The sequence below is a fragment of the Lethenteron reissneri genome, chromosome 42, assembly GCF_015708825.2.
Source record: "Lethenteron reissneri isolate LAM-NWPU_2019-01 chromosome 42, ASM1570882v1, whole genome shotgun sequence".
Taxonomy (NCBI): domain Eukaryota; kingdom Metazoa; phylum Chordata; class Hyperoartia; order Petromyzontiformes; family Petromyzontidae; genus Lethenteron; species Lethenteron reissneri.
Genome location: NC_083820.1, coordinates 10,302,681 through 10,324,852, shown reverse-complemented (window position 1 = coordinate 10,324,852; position 22,172 = coordinate 10,302,681). Strand labels below are relative to the sequence as shown.

General features: G+C 49.6%; 1 protein-coding gene across 1 annotated transcript in view; it reads right to left on the bottom strand.

Moving 5' to 3' along the window:
- Positions 1-1,671: 1,671 nt before the first annotated feature.
- The window catches only part of LOC133352937 (angiopoietin-2-like), a 45,844-nt gene continuing 25,343 nt past the window's right edge, over positions 1,672-22,172 (bottom strand). The window contains exons 5-9 of the mRNA XM_061568943.1: positions 17,035-17,216; positions 13,225-13,326; positions 8,705-8,871; positions 5,115-5,245; positions 1,672-4,119 (exon numbers count right to left, since the gene is read on the bottom strand). Coding sequence (XP_061424927.1) covers positions 3,953-4,119; positions 5,115-5,245; positions 8,705-8,871; positions 13,225-13,326; positions 17,035-17,216 — 749 coding nt within the window. The 3' untranslated portion in view covers positions 1,672-3,952. The remainder of the gene's footprint in view (positions 4,120-5,114; positions 5,246-8,704; positions 8,872-13,224; positions 13,327-17,034; positions 17,217-22,172) is intronic.

Genomic DNA, 22,172 nt, shown 5'->3' with positions numbered 1-22,172 from the left:
TACATTCACCAAATGCTTGTGGAAAGAAATGCTAACAAACATGCTTTGATAATATATGCATCCGTCATACTTGCATTGCATTTTTAATGTTGGCCTTTTGGCGTCCTCTGGTCAAAATGGTGAGACGAGGCCGTTAACAGAACGCCGTCTCTGTTGTAGGCCAATCAGTTCCGAAGACAATGCAGACATCAATTCTAGATTTGTAGCTTTCGTGACTGCAAGGATTCATACTCTGAGGTTTTTTCGGTAAAGTCACGTAGGTAAAAAAAATATATATATAAATAAAATAATAATAAATCAATTAAATCACGAAGTTTCGGAGGCAACAGCTAAATTTATACAGTAACAGCTGTGACGGTCCCACCTGAAGACGGAGACTTGTGTTGACTCCGAAATGTCGTGATTTAATTGATGTATTATTATTTTATTTCTATTATCATGTTTTACCTACGTGACTTTACCGAAAAAAACTAAGAGTATGAATGCAGATATCATCAGAGCGCGTTGGTTTGCGTGCGTGTTGTATGATGGCGAGTGGTCGACAAAAAGGATGGGAGTGCGAGCCAGGAGAGGGAACGCGCTCAGCAGGACGTCCGCCGTGGAAATGGAGCGACGAAACCAGTTGGTGTGCGATGCTCCGTGGATCGTTACACTGCGGGGCAGCGATTGACGGCGACGGTTTGGGGAAGACTTCACTCAGCGCAGTGGATCGATCAGGGCTGCTAATTGATTGACGGCTCAACTCTAGATCACAGGCACGGTGGACACGTTTACACTTTTTCAACGTTCTCAAAACATAATCCCACACAAGTGACGCGTCGCGTTTGCCTTGCACGCGTCTAATATTTCTCTGTTTTCGCGTTTTTTCTATTCTTTGCGCATGACGATGGCAGCAGTTTGGTTTGGGAGCTGAAATTGACACCATCGAGGTCTGCTCGCCACAACGAGATGGCTTCAGGAGAGAGACTTCGCGTCGTTTTGTTGTTCCTCCTCCTTTGAAAGAGCGCACACTACGGTGGCTTACACCATCAACTTGCCATCTGCATGCTGTATGTATATTGTATGCATGGTGTACGTATGTATGTTGAACTTCTTTCGCACCGTACGTAGCCGACCGTGCTAACCGGAGGTGCGGGCGGAAGGACAGCAAACTAAACACAAATAAAAGTTCTAAAGAAATGAGTTTTAAATATCGATTTAAAAGTCCATCGCTCCAGTGGATTCCTAATATCGGACGGAAGATCGTTCTCGGTGGCAGTAGAGGCGCATCTGAAAGCGCGCGATGCAGTGAGAGTCTTTGTTTGGTGGCTAGCAGCCACAAGCCACTGCATCTGCTGCTGCTGCTAGGATGACCGCAGTTGGCGTGGTGGTATTTTGTGCTCCTTGACACACATCCTCGGCGTGTGTCTCCGACAAGGCGACGGTGTGAATGGTAGTGTTTGATCTTCTTGGTTCTTTTGTGTGTGTGTGTGTCATCTCAGTCAGTCGACCCGTGGCACCTGGGTCTGCCCCGTGACCTCCTGCCAGCGGGTGTTCGACACTTCACGTGGCCTCAAGGTGCACATGGCCTGGCACAAGCGTCGTGGTGACGTCACCGCCACTTAGTGGCGAATGGCGGTTGTTGTTGTTTTTTAAGTATAACAGTCACTGGGCACTTTGTAGAACACAACGTGTTTTCCAGTTCATATTTATTGTGTATCAGAATACGCACATTCTTCCTTTAAAATATAAAACGGTATAAAAGAAAATGTTAATATATAACTATTATATACAAAGGGCTCATATATATGTCAAGATGATGTTAAAATGTAGTCACCACACGCTGAGAAGTGTTTTTACATGATAGCAATATAACTGTATTACGCACATATATATATATAACGTCTGTAATCTTTTCGAGACTTACTTAAAAAAACAAAGTGCTTCTGCACTTGTAGTGAGAGCGGCTTTAGAAAATCAGCCGTCCAGAAATAAAAGCAGGCATTGTCATAATGAAGCATCTGGGCTGAAATTTGTTTGGAGAAGAAAACTCACATCCCCTGTGAAATGTAATGAATTATCACCATTAGGGGTTCTGATCCCATTCAAGAATTGTTTCTTCCGTGTCGCCGTTTTCACCATCTTATTTCTACGAGACATTTATGTTTTCCACCTTATGTTGACATTTGTGCCCGTGCCATTAGCCCTATCGGCACCTTTAGCATTTCACCTACATGTGCTTAAATTCGTTAAAACCATCGATGGGTGCATCGTGGGAATTGTCAATTGATAAACGGATGCATCGTTACACCCCTAATATCTGTGATCAAACATTAATCATTTATATAAATTAAAAAAACTCAACACATTCGGCAATATAACACTGCCTTTAAAATAAAAATATGTATTATTAAGAGAAGGTCCATTGCCCAAAACGTCGCCTCGTATACGTTTTTATTCTTTTAAGGCTACAGTGTTATTTACGAATGTGTTGAGTGATTTTTTGTTATTTGTGCTTGTGTATAACTGCCTATGCAGCAGCAGCATCACCAAGTAACTCGCTAAATAATTTATCTGTCAGTTAAAAATCGCTTGCCTTTCAGAAAACTGTCAAGAATGTCACGTGACTGAAACAAAGTTGCATTGATAAATGTTAACAAATAACGTGCATGTATTGATGTGTTAATGAATAACTCGTTTGTTTGTACGTTGAACTTCTAATTATTGTTGTTAATATTATTGCCCTGGTATTTTCATGACAACGAATTGGATGCGTAGCTGTGGAAACGCACGTGGATCGTCAGCATAAAAAAAAAAGAAATGCGTCGATGAAACAACGCGAAAATAAATCGGATGGAAGTGGCCGTACAACCGCTTTGAGTCCATTTTAAATACTACCGCCAGATCGAATATCGTGCCATGTGGCCCAGGCGCACGCGTTTAAGGCGCTCTTACCGCGTGCACGTAACCACGGCGGGAAAACACAAAAAAAACACACACAACCCCAGAGCAGGTTTTACTGCCAAGCTCGTGTGCGCAATAAAAACCCAGCATCTGAACATCTGCAGCTTTTAATAAACGCAGGAAGTCTCGGTGGCGGGCGGATGTAAAGACGGAGCAGGGGGGGTGGGGGGGTGTTTGTCGTACGCTAAATAATTGTTGCAAAAACAAAACGGTGATCGTCACAAGTTGCAGTCGTCCAAACCCTCACCCACCCCCCCGCCGCCCTGCCAACCCCGTACAAGCTGCTTGTGATCAGTCACCGCGGCCGTACGCCATCAATAACTGAGCGGTTATTTGGATGATTAAGCCATCTTACCGGGGGCAGATTCGAGGGGAGGTAACAAACGGGGATATTTGTCTCTGGCCCCAAGACTCCAGGGGTATCCATGATAAAAAATATATATATTTGAAGAAAAGTTGGACTGTTCATTAATATCATAGCTCTAATATTAATACTATAAACAATGCAGTTATACTTTTACTGGAGTGCGGTGACGCTTGGGCATTGTGTGTTTGTGTCAATATCAGGGTTGCCATCTCTGAACCACAAAAAAACCAGGACATGTCATGGGATTAAGAATGTCTTTCACAGCACTGGAAGCGGGGGCAAAACTACATTGTAATGCACCGTGTTAAGCGTAGGGCATAGTTGCACAGCTGACTTACAGATGCCCCAGGACCGCAATCTCACTCAAACAGAGGACGATCCTGGGAAAAAGACCAGGACAGGTGGCAACCTTAGCATCTTGAGTGTAAGAGATGGGGTGCGTGGGAGGGGGCGTGAGCACGGGGGGTTTGAGGAGCAGCGGTTAATTTCTGTTCCTATGCCCCGCTCATGAAGATAACTTAAATCATCTGACCCTATTCTCTCTAACCATACGTCTACCACCAGAGCAAGCGTCGCCACCGTTAACCAGCAGCGGTAGCTGCAGCGAGTCGCGAGACGCGCGACAATTCGACGTTTGTCGCGTCAGGAGTCGAAGTCGGCGGGACGGATCTTCATGGTGGTGGTGCGCAGGGAGTAGCTGGAGCCCTTCCAGTAGTGCCACTTGACGCCGTTGAATTTGCCCGTGTGCTGCCCCCCCGAGTAGTGGCGGCCGTTGAGATTGGACGCCCCACACGCGTCGAACCACCAGCCTGAAAGCAATTTTACAGACGGAACGATTATTCTTATTTTTTTGGGTTAAATGTTTCACGCGTGCGAGTTTCCGCGGCTTCAAAACCCAGCCGAGGGCGGGCGTGCGACCGCTCTCCAATTGTGTGCCAGGACAGAAAACAAGAGAAGAGGTGGGGAAAGAACACAGAAACAACTCTCTCTCTCTCTGTTAAGCTCATGTGGCATTGCGTTGTGTGCCAGCACAGCGTGCGGTTTGTTGTGCTTCGGGGGATTGTTGTGGCAAGCATGCTGGGGAGAAAAGCCAGGGAGGGTTACGTCGACTTAGTCGTGCTCAGCTGCGGCGGCGCGTGAATAACCTGGCCAGCCGTAGACAAAGGGGGGCTCTGTGCCCGCACTCCGGAATCGAGCGGAGCACGCGAATCCAATCGCAGCGTTTAGCCGGCGCGTGAATGGAGAGCTGCGATGGGTAGTCCAGTAAATACAGAGGGAGAGACGGGTTTTCTTTCTCCTCCCCACGCCCCACCCCCCCAACTATTTTCACTTTAATTCGATGGATAAAGGTAAAGGAGCAGCCCCTGCAATTGCTTGTTAATGCCCCACTTCCGGCGGAAGTAACTCCACCAGAGGGAGCTCTAGAGCCCCTCTAGAGAGGGCAATGCAGTTAAAGACGGGAAGGCATCATGGAAGAGGTCGAAGTACCCACACTTTACCCCACCACGCGCGGCCTTTCGGTCAACCAACTTGGTGCACACATTGATACGCAGCTGGGTCGACAGACGCGGGAGGAGGGTTTAAGAACCCTGCAAAGCGGCAACCTCTGGGTTCCAAGTGCCACGCGTGAAACAGTTACACCAGCGCAGCAACCATCGTCGTATAATTGAGTGAGTTGATCGATGACTTTGACAAACGGACAGCCCAGACCCACACGTGAATCACAACAGCCCGGCAAACTGCGGAACGTCAAGGGCCAACGTTGGCCCGACGTTTGCTGGGGGAGAGTGGCTCCTCTTCTCACCTCCGGTCGCCATCTGTGAGCAGCGGCAGCCGCAGTTGTCGTTGTCGGCATCCTTGGTGCTGAAGCTGACGCCACTCTGGCTCAGACTGCTGAAGCGTCCGGCTGTGCCACCAAAGCCCTTCAGCAACAGCCTACGATGCGCACGCGTGCACGTGTATGTGAGATTTATACAGGCGGTTCTCGACTTAGGAACACCCGCACTTGCGAACGCCCGCAGTTACGAATAACCCTACTTATGAACACCCGCACTTACGAACACCCGCACTTACGAACACCCCCACTTACGAACACCCGCACTTACGAACTCTCGCACTTATGAACGCCCGCAGTTACGAATTCCCCCACTTAAGAATACCTCCACTTATGAACACCCGCACTTTACGAACACCGCTACTTACGAACACCCACACTTACGAACCAGCTTCCATTAATTTTGTGTATTGACTTAAAACGCGAACTCACAGTTGCAAACTGAACCACGGAAATATTTTGCTCAGCGAAGTGATTATCTGCGAGATGTAATGAGTCAGTCTCGTCTGCGTGTGTGCACATTGTGTGTGTGAAAGTGAGTGTGGGGAGCGGTAGCGTCGCGGTTAGCGCACTGCGCTATGAACCCGGCGACCCGAGTTGGATTCCCGCTCACGACCAACACCAGTGACAATTATCTGAACGAGGTCGACTCAGCCTCAAATGAGTAGCTTGTGCGGTATGTAAACATCGCCACAAAGGCAGCTAGGCATGGTACTGGTCACACATCTCCTCTTGTGCAATGCCGGCCTTCATAGGTGCTACTCGGTAACAGCACTTGTCTCGACAGCACTGTTAAGGAGATATATATTCTTGTTTGCTCACATATTAGTACAGTACTGTGGTCACCCTATATCTGTTTAATGTTCGCGTTTCTGTGACTTAGTTTTGTAATGCGTGCCACATACAATCTGGAGGTAATCTGCCTGGGCCGATTTGCGCTGCGGGGAATTTAATACTTTACTTTGATTTTGCATTGATTTATGCTTGTGCACTATTTGGAATTCCTCAAGCGAATGGGGTTGTGGTATTTTTTTTTTTGGTACGATGTCTGCTTACTTCACCGCTGGACTTATTTTGTTTGTTTTGCTTTTGTTAATTTTGAGTGACCCGGTTACTTTCTGCAAATGCGGCTGCTCTGGTCCCATGAGTTTCCGCCCAGTTAGACAGGACAAAGTTCGAACGTGCACAGCCAACTTTCAGGACAACAAACCCTTAATATTCGCGGGGCTTCTCCAATTGCGGTTTTACTTATGATATTGATGCAGTTTATATTTTAGTTTTTTACGTGGTGGTTTGGGTGCTGCAGCTCCTTACTATTAAAATTTCCCTCCCTTTATTACTGCTAATCCTACATAATACACGAGCATAATATGACTTTGAGACCCCCCCCACCTACACATTCCACAAGTAGTGACTAATCCCATATCTGCATTTGCAATAAATATGCTAAATTCCTCTGTTGATATGTAAATTCCTTTGTCAAGGCGCTCTCCTCCTCTAACCCAGCTTACATATACGCTGCCAAGCTTGGTGGTGTTCATTCGGACGCTGTCTTTCCGACAGCCCTGTTCTTCACCTGAGGACGGCTGCTTGCGTTGTGGCCGAAACGTCGTGAGAATTGTATTTTATGTTTTATTTTTATTATTTTATTATTTCCCTTCTACGTGACTTTGCCGAAAGAACCAAGAAGATGAATCCCTGCAGTCACGAAAACTTAAAATCGAAAAATTTAGAGTTGCCACTTCCCAACAAGAAATCGCGAGGCATGGAAGATTTTCTTCACAAATTATTTTTTGCGTCACTTTGTTGTCCTTCCCCCGCGGCTCAGATGACCACGGTTGGCTACGTACGGTGCGAAAGAAGTTCAACGTACGTGCGGATGGAGAGAGCGAAAAAGTTGCTCTCCTGCTCACTTTGTCTTTGTTTGCTGCACCGTTTGCATCGCTAGTTCTTTCCTTTACAATATTTTGAAATTAGGTACCGTATAATATTCATTTATATGTTTCTATTCATTATTGTTAAAGGTGACTTAAATAACACAACGATGCTGTACAATATATATGTAGGCATTAGTATATACGGACAGATGATGTGTTTATATTTAAATCTAATACATGTTTATGCCCCTCCATAACCCTATTTTTTTGCGGATTTAATGTTCACGAAGTTCTCCAGGAACGTATAACCGCGAATATTAAGGGTCTGCAATTTAGCAAACTCATTGCAAGCCTGTACTACTCGTTACACTCTAAGTATGCACATAGTCACTTTAAGATGTTATCTTGTTCATGTTTTTTTGTTTGTTGCGGTTGCACCCGATTCAAGAGACGAATGGCTCACAGGGATATACCTAATAAATGAACTTTGAACTTTGATGTACTATGCTGAACATCTTTCGCACCGTACGTAGCCAACTGTGCTGATCGCAGTCGATTGGCACTGGGCTCCCTCTGTGTTAAGACAAATGCTGGTTTTGTGCTGCCACTTTCTGCATGTCCCATTTGTCACTCCACCGCTAGACGAAGGCTCTCTTCCAGGTCATGGCGGGGATTACACTGTGGAACACAATTTCTGTTCCTGAGTGTTTTTTCGTAATTGCTTATGCATAAAAAGTATAGAAAATGGCAATTGTTCCCCACAAACTTTGCTTTTGACCCGGACAGTGATAAAATGTACCTATTTTCAATAGAAAACGGGCGAATTTGTGTATTTTCGTTCACATAAAGTCAGAAAAAAATAACATGAATCAAAATTAACATGTATTTATACTAAAGTAATATAAAAAATTACTACAAAAGATTTAGAAGTGAGTAGTTTTTCGAGATTTACGATTATGCTATAAATCACTTTCACGAATCAGCCACCAAATGTAGTGTCCCATCATGTTCTTGTCATACTGTCCTTGGTAGCGGCATTCAAAGTCCAATATATCCTGGTGGAAGCGCTCGCCTTGCTCCTCCGAGTACGCTCTCATGTTCTCCTTGAATTGATCAAGATGAGCATCAACGATGTTGACTTCGGGGGATCTTTGTATATACATATCTCCCATGGGGCATAAATGCAACGATTCCCTAGGGCCACCTCTAACCCCGTGAGCTGCCGAATCCCCAGCCCTGCGGTAGTGTAGCGGTTAGCGCGCTGCACTATGAACCTAGCGACCCGGGTTCGATTCCCGCTCACGGCCAACACCAGTGACGATTATCTGAACCGGTCCTGGGCCTCCCCTACGTCGACTCAGCCTGAAATGAGTACTTGGTGTGGTGTGTAAACATCGCCACTGGGGAGACAAAGGCGGTCGGGCGTGGTGCTGGCCACCCACCCCCTCGTGTACCGTTCCGGCCTTCATAGGTGCTCGCTAACAGCACTTGCCCCTACAGTCTGTTGAGGCTATACGGGGGATCTTTGTATATACATATCTCCCATGGGGCGTAAATGCAACGAATCCCTGGGGCCACCTCTAACCCCGCGAGCTGCCTAGTCCCCAGCCCTGCCCACGACGTCGTATTTTTTGGGGTTCTCAGCGGTGGCGGTGGCGGTGACGGTGCCCCCCCCCCCCCCACCGGTAGTGCTGCTTCTCGGAGGCGACGGAGAAGCGCTCGTAGAGGGAGAAGGCGCGGTGGCCCTCCCAGTCGCCCAGCTCCACGCGCAGCACGTGCGCCTGCTGGCTGCTCAGCTGGTGCACGTGCTCGTTCCCCAGCCAGTGCTCTCCCGCCGGCTCGCCGAACCCCTGCGGGGCACGCGCACGTTGCAACACGCACGGATAAAGGGGCGAAGGTCGTCCACCCACCCTCCCCCCACCACCTCGTGTAGACTGTTAACAGGCTTTTCGATTTAAAGCTTTCGTGACTGCAGGGATTCATATTCTTGGTTCTTGCGGTAAAGTCACTTGGAAGGGAAATAATAATAAAAAATATAACTATTTTATTATTTCCCTTCTACGTGACTTTACCGAAAGAACTAAGAATATCTTAACAGGCTGTCGGGGCGAGTGCCGTTAGCGAGCGCCGATTTGACGACACTGTGTTGCCAGCTCCACTGCCCTGCAGCCTTTGTCTCCCCAGTGCCGATGCGTACATTACCACACCAGGTATTCATGTAATGCGCAGACCACCTAGGAGAGGCCCAGGACCTGTTCAGGTAATTGCCACTGATGTTAGCCGTGGTGGGGAAACAAACTCACTTCGCCGGATTCTCATCGCCAGTGCGCTAACCACTGCGTCACCGCTCCCCACAAAACACATTCGCGCCCATGAGTGCACATACATACACACATGTACACGCGCACGCAGGCTGATCATCGGACCCACCACATTTTAACTGAGCGCTTTGAGGAGCTTTTATAAACATTATAACCGGCCCACAAATCTTGATGGCATTTTCCAAATGCTCTCAGCGAAAGCCAAGGGCACCTGGTTGCCGTCCCCACTTAGCCAGTCAATCGCACTCACGTGTTTACGTTTCCTTTGAAATAATTTTTGTCACCTGTTCTATCGCAGCCACGTGAAACAACTTGATGGAACTTCGATTTTTGTGTAAATGCTAAAGAGATCCAGTTGTGAAAATGTTTTGGCAGCTTTGTTCAATAAAACTTCAACCCAAACCACCCTCCTCCCCAACCTCTTCTCAACATTATGCAAGATTTGGCTGCATAACCGTCTGTTAGGTCGAGTGAGAGGGCATGTGGTGCAACAGCTACGAACCCGGCGACCCGGGTTCGATTTTCCCCACTCACGGCCAACACCAGCGACGATTATATTATCTGAACCGGTCCTGGGCCTCCCCTAGGTGGACTCAGCCTTGGATGTTTACTTGGTGCGGTGTGTAAACTTCACCACGTGGCGTGGTGCTGGCCACCCACCCCCTCTTGTGCCATGCCGGCGTTCATAGGTGCTCGCTAACAACACTTGCCCCAACATTCTGTTAAGGCTATACGGGGGATCTTTTTGTGCGGGCAGAAGCTGTCGGTTTACGATGACAGTGCGGGGCATGCGATAACCAGATCCATGCTGCCAACACCAGAGTTACACTAAATAATCGTGGCAAAGAAAAAAACTTCACGCATTCACCAGTAACACGGTGTGTGTGTGACAGAGCAGGGGCACAACATACACACTCCGCACGGAAAAATGCACCCGAGTTCGGAATCGAACCCAGACGTTTCTTGCTGTGGGGTCACAAGCGTTACCACTGCACCACCCAGCCGCCCACAGATGAGTGGTATACGAATATTATTATTATTATTATTGTTTTAACTCAACACATTTGTTAATAACACTGCCTGAAAAAGAAAACACAAAAACGTATACAACATATTTATGATAGATTGTGTTGTTGACGAACGTGTTGAGTTTGTTGTTGTTGTTATTTGTGCACCACTGCCAACGCAGCAGCAGCAGCAATAATTGGCAACACAAACAAAAACAAAGGATCTAGTTGCGTAGCTGTGACCTAAGCCAGGACAGGGTAAGAGAAGACGGAGACGAGAGCATGACAGGCGGAGAGTGCGCAATCGGTGAAGGGGACTCAAGCCGCCAAGCGAGGCACGACGACTCGAGCAGCACCACCCACGCCGTGCCCAATGCAACGCGTTCGAAAGGAATTGTTCAACGCCGCGCCGCGTGCGTCTAACTAATTCGGGCTGACTCGTGGCATCGCTTCTAAGAGCCGAGGGGGAATTGACGATGACAAAGCCTTGCCAAAAAAAACCTCTTATTATCGTTTGAAGCTCACAGCGGAAGGGGCGTGTTTTCTCGATTTAGAGAACTCTACGTTTAATTCTCCGTGCTTGGCTGTCCGTGGAACGTCAATACTCGCGCCTCGAGAGCTCGGGGGTTTGAGCGTGACATAGTCAATTATATTTAGGCAAAGTACCAGGTACGCGTAATTATTTAACGGCGAGCGTCAGTGCGTGTGCGCAGGTGAACGGTGTTGCTGCAAGCGCACTGAGCTGAGTGATTGTAAGCGTCCTCGAAAAGGAAATGAGTATTGGCTCATACAGCGCTATTTAAAAAAAAAATTATCTCACCCCCTGGAGTTTCATTATTTTATGTAATTTCGGGCGTTATGAATGTGGCGACGGTTTTTTTTTACCCTGGCGTTTTTTTTTACGGATGTGTTTAATCATATTTTTGTCAGATGTATGAAAACATTCCATGATATCATCAGCGACAGCCATGATCAATCCACTGCTAGATTAAAGCCTCCCCAAGCCGCCTCCGTCTCTTAACAATCCAATGCATTAATCCACCTAGCACATTCACATCATGCGAATGTATTTCATCGTTCCACAGTCCCCGGTGAACACACTCTTCGACGCGTTCCATTCCTTGGCTTGCCGCTCCATTGTTATTCTTGCCCTTTTGGTCACCAACCCTTCACGCCATTCCTCCGACCTTCTACGCAACGATAGCCGGGTGGGTTTAAGAATCATGGCTGAGTGACGGCCAACAAATTATTTCACCATTGGAACCTCCTTTGTTATTAGCAATATATGATAATTGGTTTTTTTACCTTTTACCTGGCAACAAAACTGACACTTTTTTTTATTATTATTAACAAATTATTTGACGACGAAAATTCTGGATAAATTTCCAATGGTAATTTCTTCATGCCCAGTTGCCCTCTCAGCACGAAAATTACACCGAGAATCCAGTAAGGGGAAGCTCAAGAGAGAAGGGCACGTGTGCTCACATCATCGATGCCCACGCTCGCAAGAGCCCACGTGCCGCACGTCGAAATAATTGTGTCACTATGGCGAGTTGTTAACTCTCTCGCCTGGTATGCAAGGAGGGCATGGGTTCGATCTCGACCCTGACGCCTGCTGTATATTTGAAGTTTGCGTGTCTCTCTCCCCGTGGTCGCGTGGATTTTTCTCCGGGTCCTCCGGTTTTCCCTTCCACATTTATCAACGCGTGTTTAGAGTATTTGGCTGCTATGCATTTCCACGTAATGAGCCACTTTGTTGAACTATCATTTATGGCCACGTCGCTTCTGCAAAAGAGCTATACAATTCAGTGGGCTTTACCTGGTAAAATAAAAATGGTTTAGTTGAGTTTATAGTAGTTTCGTTTGGTGTCCGTGCGTACAATATTCTCCAATACGCACGGCTCATTTCAGCCAGGCCTTTCTGGATCGGTGACTTGCAAAAAATATTCGCGCACCCGGCATGCCGCATCCATCATACCTCTTCGTTATGGCTCTAGCTACGAGTCGGGAACCACCTCCTCCAGTCTACCAGGCACCCGAGAAATATCAAAGTGACAAATTAAGCTCCGCAGGTTTTTGTGCGTGGCCGTGCTCCATCTGCGCCGGCACGGTCCTTTCGGCCTTGCGCTGCGCGCCACTCGGCCTCGACGTCGCGCAGACACGTGTTGGGACCTTCGTCTGGAATGAGGCCAAGTCTACTGCCACAATTAGCCAGGGCGCTGGTGGCTACGCTGCTGCACGTGGCCGCTGTCTGTAATCAGGCGCCGTGCAAGCAGCGGCGAGGTTTGGTGGATCGCCGCACAAATGTTGTGAAACTCCCCTTCTTCCCGTGAGCGTCGAGGAGGAGCAGTAACCCTGGCTCGCCAGAAGCCAGTACAGCAAGTGGGCTAATCGCCATCTGTTTGCATCTGTATGGGGTTAGAGTGTTGTCCCCCCCCCACCTCACGCGTGTGGGTTTACTCCCGGTCGCTCCGGTTTTCTGACACGTGTGTGAACCCTCCATATATCGGCTGAAAACATCATAAAATCTAAACCCAATGTAGCGGGGACCCTCCACAATTGAAATTCCGTTCTGTGAAAAAAAATAAAGCCCCCGCATCTCCGATTGCCACGGCTGGCTACGTGCGGCGCGAGAGAAGGTCAACGCATGGTGCGTGCATACGAGTGGAGCGAAACGGCGACCACCGTGGCGAATGACCCGCGCGGTCCGGTTAGCGTAACGCGTCGCGGAGCCGTTGACTTACGGCTTGCACGTGGTGCGTGCGGTGCGTGCGGTGCGGTGCGTGCGGTGCGCGCGGTTAGTGCGGTGTGCGCGGTGCGTGGGGTGCGTGCACGCTCGGTGTGTTCATCTCCCTGGCGGCCGGCGCGCTCTCACCAGCTTGTACTCCGCCCAGGTGCGGTGGAAATCCAGGCCGCCGTCGTCCCGCCGCTGGATCACGGTCCAGCCGCCCCCGTTCGTCTCCATGTCGCACCACACCTGAGCAACGGATGCAACCAATTTACAATTGCCGCAGCTGATAATTCGTTGCACGCACAGTGTACTCGTTCACTGGTAGGGAGGGAGAGAGATGTATTGAGATGCGTGGGATACCACGGGGAAGTGGGGAGACAGCCAGAACCGGGGCCAATAATTGCCCAAGCTCTGTTATCCTACATTGGGATGTTTGGCCAACTCCAGTTACACCAGTACAGTCACATGCATACAACGATCCCCTACATAGTCATACAGATTGATGCGGCAAGTGCTGTGTTGAGCACCTGTTAAAGAAGACAACACACGAGGCGCAGTGTGATCAGAGCCACGCTCTTCACACGTCAAGACAAAGAGAGGGTTTGTGTAGTAATTCGACTGTCGGGGCCACGGGGTAAAGCGAGCAAACATCAGTGCGGCATTAGAGGGTGGTGTTGCGAGCACCACACCCAGCAACCTCGGTCCCCCCAGCATCAACATTCACAAAACTGCATCGGGTACACATTTGAGGCTGGGTCAACCTTGGGGAGACACAAGATAGGCACTTATACTGGTAGGAACCTCCTGGTTACACCAGCCCACAGGGGATTATTGTGTCCGTCCGTCGTGCAGGGAGGGGCTGGGTGGGGAGAGGAGGGTGGGGAGGGGCTGGGTGGGGAGGGTGGGGCTGGGTAAGGTGGGGCTGGGTGGGGAGGGGCTGGGTGGGGAGGGTGGGGCTGGGTGGGGAGGGGAGGGTGGGGAGGGGCTGGGTGGGGAGGGTGGGGCTGGGTGGGGAGGGGAGGGTGGGTAGAGGCTGGGTGGAGAGGGAGGGGAGGGGCTGGGGGATGGGAGGGGAGGGGCTGGGTGGGGAGGGGCTGGTCACCCCGTGGTGCCCTTATAAAACTCAACGTTTAACCTACTCACGCCGGCTTGTGCCCGCTCTCACAGTCGGCCATATTTGTGGAATACACCACGCCGCCGCTGACGCTGGCCATTGACCGAGCAACCCAACGTGTTCCTACCAGCTCCCTCCGCAGGAATGTGTTTTGTCTTTCGCACGGCTGATGTGGATGCAGAGCAGCAACCACAATTTCACGTCCAGGTGGTCAAGCCAGCAGATAACCGCGTCAGGAGTAGCCGAGAAGTCGTCGAGTATCGTAGCTGTGTGATGTCTTCTTCATATTTGCGGATAGGCTCCGAGCCGCAATGATGTTCGTTCTGGTTGTGAATAGAACTACCTCTGCTCACGTGTGGCGATGCCGTCTTGTGCCAGCCTGAGTGTGTGCTCAGTTGCTTGGCTATTAATAGACTGCATGTCGGCTCGCCTGCCTGCTTGCCGATTAGCACGGTTAGCTATGTACGGTGCGAAAGAAGTTCAACACACGTGCCTACTGTCCATGGATCGTTTCCATGCTTGGGACAGATGTGTTTTATTACAACGGTGTTTTTTTTCATTCGAGAATAATTTGTTTACTCGGCGTTTACGTATATATTTATATATGTGTTTTTAAGATAGCGTGAATATATAGCCTAACTTTTATTAGCTCATTTGCGCGCATTTAGACGCGCGCATGTGCGTGTGTGTGTGTGCGTCTCTGTATGCGTGTGTGTGAGCGTGTGCGTGTGTGCGTGCGTGTGTGCGTGTGTGTGTGTGTGCGTGTGTGCGCGTGTGTGTGCGTGCGTGTGTGTGTGTACGCGCCGCGTATTTATTTACAGCGCACACGCGTGTGCCAAAACGATGATTAATTGAATTTTTATTTTTAAGCGTATTTATACAACGTAATTTAATTTAGCTGTGTACAGCTTATTTCTGATAGTAATAGTAATAACACCGCACGGTCAATGTTGCTGTAGATTCGCCCGTGGCTGACGCCGAGTCTGGGGGCCTGGGAGGCACATTCATTTGCGCGTGTTTGTATTAATTATCGCTGGTGTGCATTGGTCTGTAAGCGTAAGGGGCTGGTTTGGATAAAAAAAAAATGTGGGTTCTGTGATTTTGCAAAACGTTAAAAACATTCCTCGATCCTGATTCCCCATCGGGGGAAACTTGATTTGTGCTTTTGAGAATTGAACGGAGAAAAAATCGTATTAATAATGAGCCACCTGGTCCGTTAGCATTGTTAGCTTTCTAAGAATTGAATGATTATGCCAAAGACTTAACTACTCGGGGCATCCTAGCGAGGAGATGATATGACCTGTACAAGTTCTGTACAATTGCGAGCTCACGGCAACGCCAGTTGGCTCAGCGGCAGAGCCATCGGCTCTCAGTTGGAAGGATGCGAGTTCAAATGCTGCTTTGGGGCGGGTGTGTTGGGGGCGGGGGTTCTCACTCAGCCCATCATCCTTCCTGCGGTGATAAAATAGGTACCGCTCTGCGTGCAAGTAACCGGTTGGCTGTGCGAGGCGTAGGCTCGTCATCCCGATAGGAGAGTGGAACTTCCAACGGTGGCTCAGGGCTGCGAACAAGAGGCGAGGCTACTGCGCCGTTGCTCGCTGGAGCAGGAGATCTCCGCGGCTCGGTGCAAGAAACCGACAGACACCCGCGCGCGTTTCGACCGCCCCCTCTGCCAATGGGAGGCCTCTTTTCAATGCCATCACTGCCGCCGCCGCCGCCGCTGCAGCTGCGATGGGCCACGCGAGGCGATCACAGTGGACACTCTAATCAGCTTCGGCCGGTTTCTCCATACGCCTGGATCCGCGCCCGAAGTCACTCCAAGACAAACAACGTTTGCTCAAATCGGTCATCTCTGCCATCTCCACCCTTGTCAACTCTAATTTAGTTTTCCTTCTGCGGAGCCAACTTAATGTGACCGAGTATCGCGAGCAGCTTGGCATCGGGAGAAGCGATGGAGGCCCGCTGAGCTGCGCGTCGTAAGTTATTACCCGAAGCAGCGACTATCTCGGCCAAAATGGTTCATCACTGGGGCAACAATCCTGCCACCTGGGTTTGGCATATATGACGATATTCTGTCTTTGAGAAAAATGTCACTTGTGGATATATATAGAAATTGGATGAAGGCCTCGCCCCACCGTATCGGTCGCGGGGGTTGTTTGACCATACTTCACCACGCTGGTGAAGAAAGAGGTGGGGTGGGAGGCCCAGGACCAGTTCAGATTAAAGGTCGCCAATTTTACCCGGTAATCAATCTCGAGTCGTGGGGTTCTTAGCCTCGCGCACTAACCACCGCGCCACTGCTCCACAGCTATACACAAATCATATTAAAATAACAAAACAGACTGCAACATTTCATTTTTATGAACTGAATTGTATCCTCCGCCCTCCGGGCAATGTTGCAGCGTTGTACTGGGCATCTGTTAAAAAAAGCTTAATAGCTCTTCGGATTTCTCCTCCCCTCCACATTAAGCAGCGAGCACCCTCCCTGTCGAGTTTCCGCTACTCCGTCAAGACCTCCACCTCTTCTTCTCCCTGGCCCATCCTTACCTCCATCCCTGGTACCCACCATAATTCCCGTACCCACTAAGCCTCCCTCCCCATACCCCCTCCCTATTCACCGTATCACCTTTAGCTACCCTCATTGTACCACTCATAACCCTTGTAAAGCGCCTCGGTTTTAAAAGGCTATGAAAATATTGAAGATAAGATTCTGATTCTGTTCATCTCCACGCTGAACGTCTTCTCTCTGCGCCGAGGTCTCTGTCCTGACTCTGCACCCCAAGGACACACGGAGCATTCCGTGCTAGGCAATCCGAAGAGGGTGGGGGGTGTGGCCATGCCTTGACGGGCTGGCTCGAGTTGAACGCCCGCACGGCGTAGACTCCGCTCTTGGTGACTCCGGCTTGACGAGCGTGGGCGCAATCTCGGAACGGGGGCTTCTTCCCATCCTCCGCCTCTTCCTCGTCCTCCTCCAGCTCCTCATCGTCCCCGCCCGTCGACCCTCCGTGGCTGCTCTCTGTGGCTGCGGGGCAAAGAGGGCGGTGGCACGGGTGAACGATGTGGCACGGGTGAACGATGTGGCACGGGTGTACGGCAGCTCTGTGGCGTGACCTTGTTTAGAGGGAAGAGGAGGAGGAGGAGGGTCACGTGGCCCGACTCCAGCGGGGAGCAGGGCACAGACAAAGCGCAAACGGCCAACGCCAGCGACCGGCTGTCGTCGAAACAAAAAAACGAAACAGTTTTTATTTTTGCCAGGTAAGGCGCGCTGAGCTATTTAGAATTAACGTGTGTTTAGAGTATTTGGCTACATTTCCACGCGGTAAGCCACTTCGTTGAGATATAATTTGTGGGCAGGTTGCTGCTGAAAAAGAGCTATATACCTCAGTGGGCCTTACTTGGAAAAATAAAAACATATTTTAGTTTTAGTTCAGTTAAAATATTTATATATGCTCACCACGATAAATATAACAGTGACTCTGGATTGGCCTCCACTAAGACAGAGCCCTGGAGAGCTCCTCTGGAGGGGAATTTGACCAACTGCTACACGCTGGCCAAAAGTCTTGGAAGGAGTTTGGAGCACCCATACTTTACCCCCCCACCGCATGCAACGTAGCGATCGGCTGGTGAACTTTAATTCATACTGTGCGTTTGATAGAGTGGTGCTTGATTTTGGCTCGCGGTTTTGACGCTGCTCACAACACACAATGGTCCTCGGGGTGGTTTTAAACAACCGTATCACGCTTTCCGGATCTCCCAGCAAAAAAATGAAAAGATCTATGAACAGCGAGGAGTCCGCTTAGGGCCAATTAACACGTTAACATTTTGTTTTTATTGAAGTTTTTTTCAGTAGGAAAGTGTTCTTGGCAAATGAAGCAACAACAAAATATATATATACTTTGGCAACAGGCGTCTGGTCTTGTGGCCTGGCACGAGAAGCAGAATACAGCCCTAGTGAGCAGCAATTGGTTCACTGAGCACAAAGTTAGTGCTGCTATTGTGAAGGCATGGGCACCTGTGTGGTGTGTGTGTGTTTGATGCCACGCTATTGGGTTCCAAATGGGGGACCAGATTCCAACTGTGGCTCTCCCGACGTGTCGTCGGGTGGCACCGCCGCGTTGTCCGACGTTTTGCTGCGCAACATGGGGAGCTCCTTCAGGGACTGAACTCGCAACCGCCCGACTGCGAGGCACTCGCTCTGCCACTGAACAACCCGGCGGGCCAAGATTGAATGTTACATTCGAATCTTTATTTGCTAAGTACGAATTAAACATTTAGCAAGGTACATTAGCGTTACATTTACATGTATTGGGATTTTTTTTATGATATAATTTCTTAATCGTTTTCGCAGAATATACGCAATGGTGTTTTTTTCATTTGCTGTGGATAGTGTGAACAAGTAGGCTAAAGATACCCTCCGTAGTGGGTATCTGTACAACTCCCTGTACCAGAGACCCTTCAGACAGCTGTGGCGTGAGCAAGCCATAGCAGGGCTGCACCTTTACCTAAGGTGGGTATACCCAGTTGCCTCGACTGCCTGGCGAGCGTTCCTTTTCTTTCTGCCGTATGTATGTACGTTGAACTTCTTTCGCACCGTACATAGCCAACCGTGCTAATTGGAGAGGCGGGAGAAGGACAACAAACTAAACACAAAACGCAGTTCTAACGAAGTGCCATTTTCAATCTACATTTAAAAGTGCACGGCTCCAGTGGCTTCTTAATATCGGGAAGGAAGAGCGTTCCAGACCGCCGCGGAAGCGCATCCGAAAGCGCGCGACGCGGTGGCCGCCGTCTTTGTTCGATGGCTGAGCGGCGAGGACGAGCGGAGTTCGCGTGGCCCATGGATTCGCGCTCCGCGTGGGTCCCAAGCTGCCTAACGCGGCCACTCTCTCTGCCGCTGCGGACGAGAAGTCGCGGTGACGCTGAAAGCCCTCGGCACGCAACAACTCGGCCGTTCGTTTTGTTTAGTTTTTAAATCCTTTATTTTAAGTTCACTTGCTTGCTTGCTTGCGTGCTTACGACCGTGCAAATCTTTCGGTCGTTTTTTAACCCACTTCCCGTGATCCAATCGAGCTGACATTTTGCACACAGACTCGTTGTGCGTGACAATTTATTTTCGTGAAAATTTTTCCCCAAAATTTTCCACTTTTTAGGATTTTTTTTTCATTTTTAATTTAAAATACCAATGTGATAAAAATGAAACTCTTACTCAAGAAAAACAGAAATGAATAATAAAATAAAACCGATGCCACGCATATAAAGGATTTATAGTGAAAAACTTTGTTTTAACGGGTTAATTTTTTTCCCACCCAACTCGGGCGTGACACCGGCTACTTGTGTCCAAGCCCGTGCCTCTCAACTGAACGAGCCGCTTGATTCGCTTGCGCGAATATAATGAGATCGAAAGATTGCCAGTTGTGGTTCACCTGCTTTTGTATCTGTGTGTTTAATCTTCCACCGCAAAATGTAAATACATTGGAGGCCAATTGCTCTTTTCCCATTAGGTGTACAATTACCGCGTTTATGAGCACTTTGCTGTAATATAAATATCACAGTGGGGTTTTTGTGTGTTCTCTCACAATTCTCTCAGCGCCAAATGCTCTCCCGATTCATTGTGTTGTCATCAACATTAGTCATGATCTATCCACTGCTAGGTAAAGGCCTCCACGTGCCGTGTTGCAACAACCCATCTGGCTCCTGTGCACGAGCCGATATTTCGATGCTCCATCTCCACTGTGGACGTCCTACCATGGCTGCCATTCTGTCGCCGGTATCGTCCACCAACCATCATCTTTCAGAGTTTTTTTGGGCTGCTACAAAAAAAATCCACATCGTGATAAGCCACTTCGTTGGGCTATCATTTGTGGCCAGGTCGCTTCTAAAAAAGAGCCTTGTAGCTCAGTGGGCCTGACCTGGCAAAATAAAATAAATAAAAACCATCGTCGCCCACTCTTCTTCACAGTCAACACGATGCCTCCGGCGTGCGTGTCACGAGTGAGTTGTCCTTCCCCTTGCACCTCCGATCATCACGGTTGGCTACGTACGGTGCGAAAGCAGTTCAACATACATCACGTACGGTGTCCCACGTGATGATCTTGAATCTTTCGCCACTCACTGGGATCCTGATCGAGCAGCATCTACCAACTTTAGCCGGAACGCTGCGTTGTACCAAACACCCATCCCACCCCCCCTCCACCTCCTCGCTCGAGCCGCTCGCCACTCAAAAAGAAACCGAGTTCCCACTTCACAGCGTGGCGTCGAGATGACGGAGAGCGCACAGGCGGTGCAACTGCACCAGGCCCCGTTGGGGCTGAAGGGGCCCCGGGCGCCGAAGGGAAACGTCACAGAGGCCCCCTCCTTGAGCGCAGGGCCCACGCCAATCGCACACGACGCCGCATGAGAAGGGCCGCTGGGTTTGCGCGATAACAACTCGGAGTAATCTCTCCGCGCTGGAAGATGTAACGCCGAAAAGAATGCGCGCGATATAACTCGTGTTGGTTACAAGTCGGCTGCCAAAACACATATATATACGGGAGGGGAAAGCGACGTGGCTGCTTTGGGTTATAGCCCCTCGCCGGAGTGGGTGGGAGAAACGTTGCTTGGGTTGTACTGGACAAGATGACATTCGATCTGTGGTGGTGAGTCGGGAGTGTTTTTATCAAACTGGAAGAGTGGCTCAACGTGGATTCGTTGCAAGCTTACACTTGCATTACATTCGTGTTTGTGCGAGGTGTAAAGTTCTTTGGGCGCAAGCGTTGCTCTTAAGCCCGGGCATACGAGTGAGGGCCGGTGGAAACAATTTCATTTTGCCGACAGGATATTAAAAGAACACACACGCGCACTCGGACTCCTCGCCTCCTAAGATATGGAGCCCTCAATTAAAGTATTGCGTTGCGGGGATATAATTATAAAATTAAGACGCTGCTTTAAATTAAGCCAAACATTATTGCGGGTGAGACCTTGTCAGGATCATCACACGTCTCGCACGGACTGCGTATAATTTTGTGTGAACTCAAAAGTTTAGACTGCGAACAAAAGTTACGGGGGCTTGTGCAAGAGGCGTCGCCGGTTGGAACGAGTCTCATGGTGGAGCCACTGGAGCGTCAGCCAAAGAAGAAGAACCCACGCCCAAGAGAACGAGCCATCGGCCTGCCACCCAGCAAGCTTCACACGTCAGATTCGGCATTGGCAGCGACCTCAACAAGAGGACGACCCCACAGATGACGCCAACGGTAAGCAGTGGCTGTGGTGATGGCGGTTGTAGTGGAGGTGGTGACGGTGGTTGTAGTGTAGGTGGTGATTGTGATTGTCGTGGCTGTGATGATGAAGGTAGCTGTAAGTGGCTGTGGATGTAATGGCGGTGGTCATGGTGATTGTGGTGATGGTGGCTGTGGTGACAGTCGCTGCAGTGACTGTAGTGACTGTAGTGGCGGTGGCTGTAGTGGTGGGGACTGTGGTGGTGGTGGTGAGTGTAGTGGCGGTGGCTGTGGTGATGGTGACTGTGGTGGTGGTGAGTGTAGTGGCGGTGGCTGTAGTGGTGGTGACTGTGGTGGTGGTGGCTGTAGTGGTGGTGACTGTGGTGGTGGTGGCTGTAGTGGTGGTGACTGTGGTGATGGTGGCTGTAGTGGTGGTGACTGTGGTGACTGTGGTGGTGATGGTGGCAGTAGTGGTGGTGACTGTAGTGGCAGTGGCTGTAGTGGTGGTGACTGTGGTGATGGTGGCTGTAGTGGTGGTGAATGGTGATGGTGGCTGCTGTGGTGGTGACTGTGGTGACGGTGGCTGTAGTGGTGGTGACTGTGGTGATGGTGGCTGTAGTGACGGTGGCTGTAGTGGTGGTGACTGTAGTGACGGTGGCTGTAGTGGTGGTGACTGTGGTGACTGTGGTGGTGATGGTGGCTGTAGTGGTGGTGACTGTGGTGATGGTGGCTGTAGTGGTGGTGACTGTGGTGACTGTGGTGGTGATGGTGGCTGTAGTGGTGGT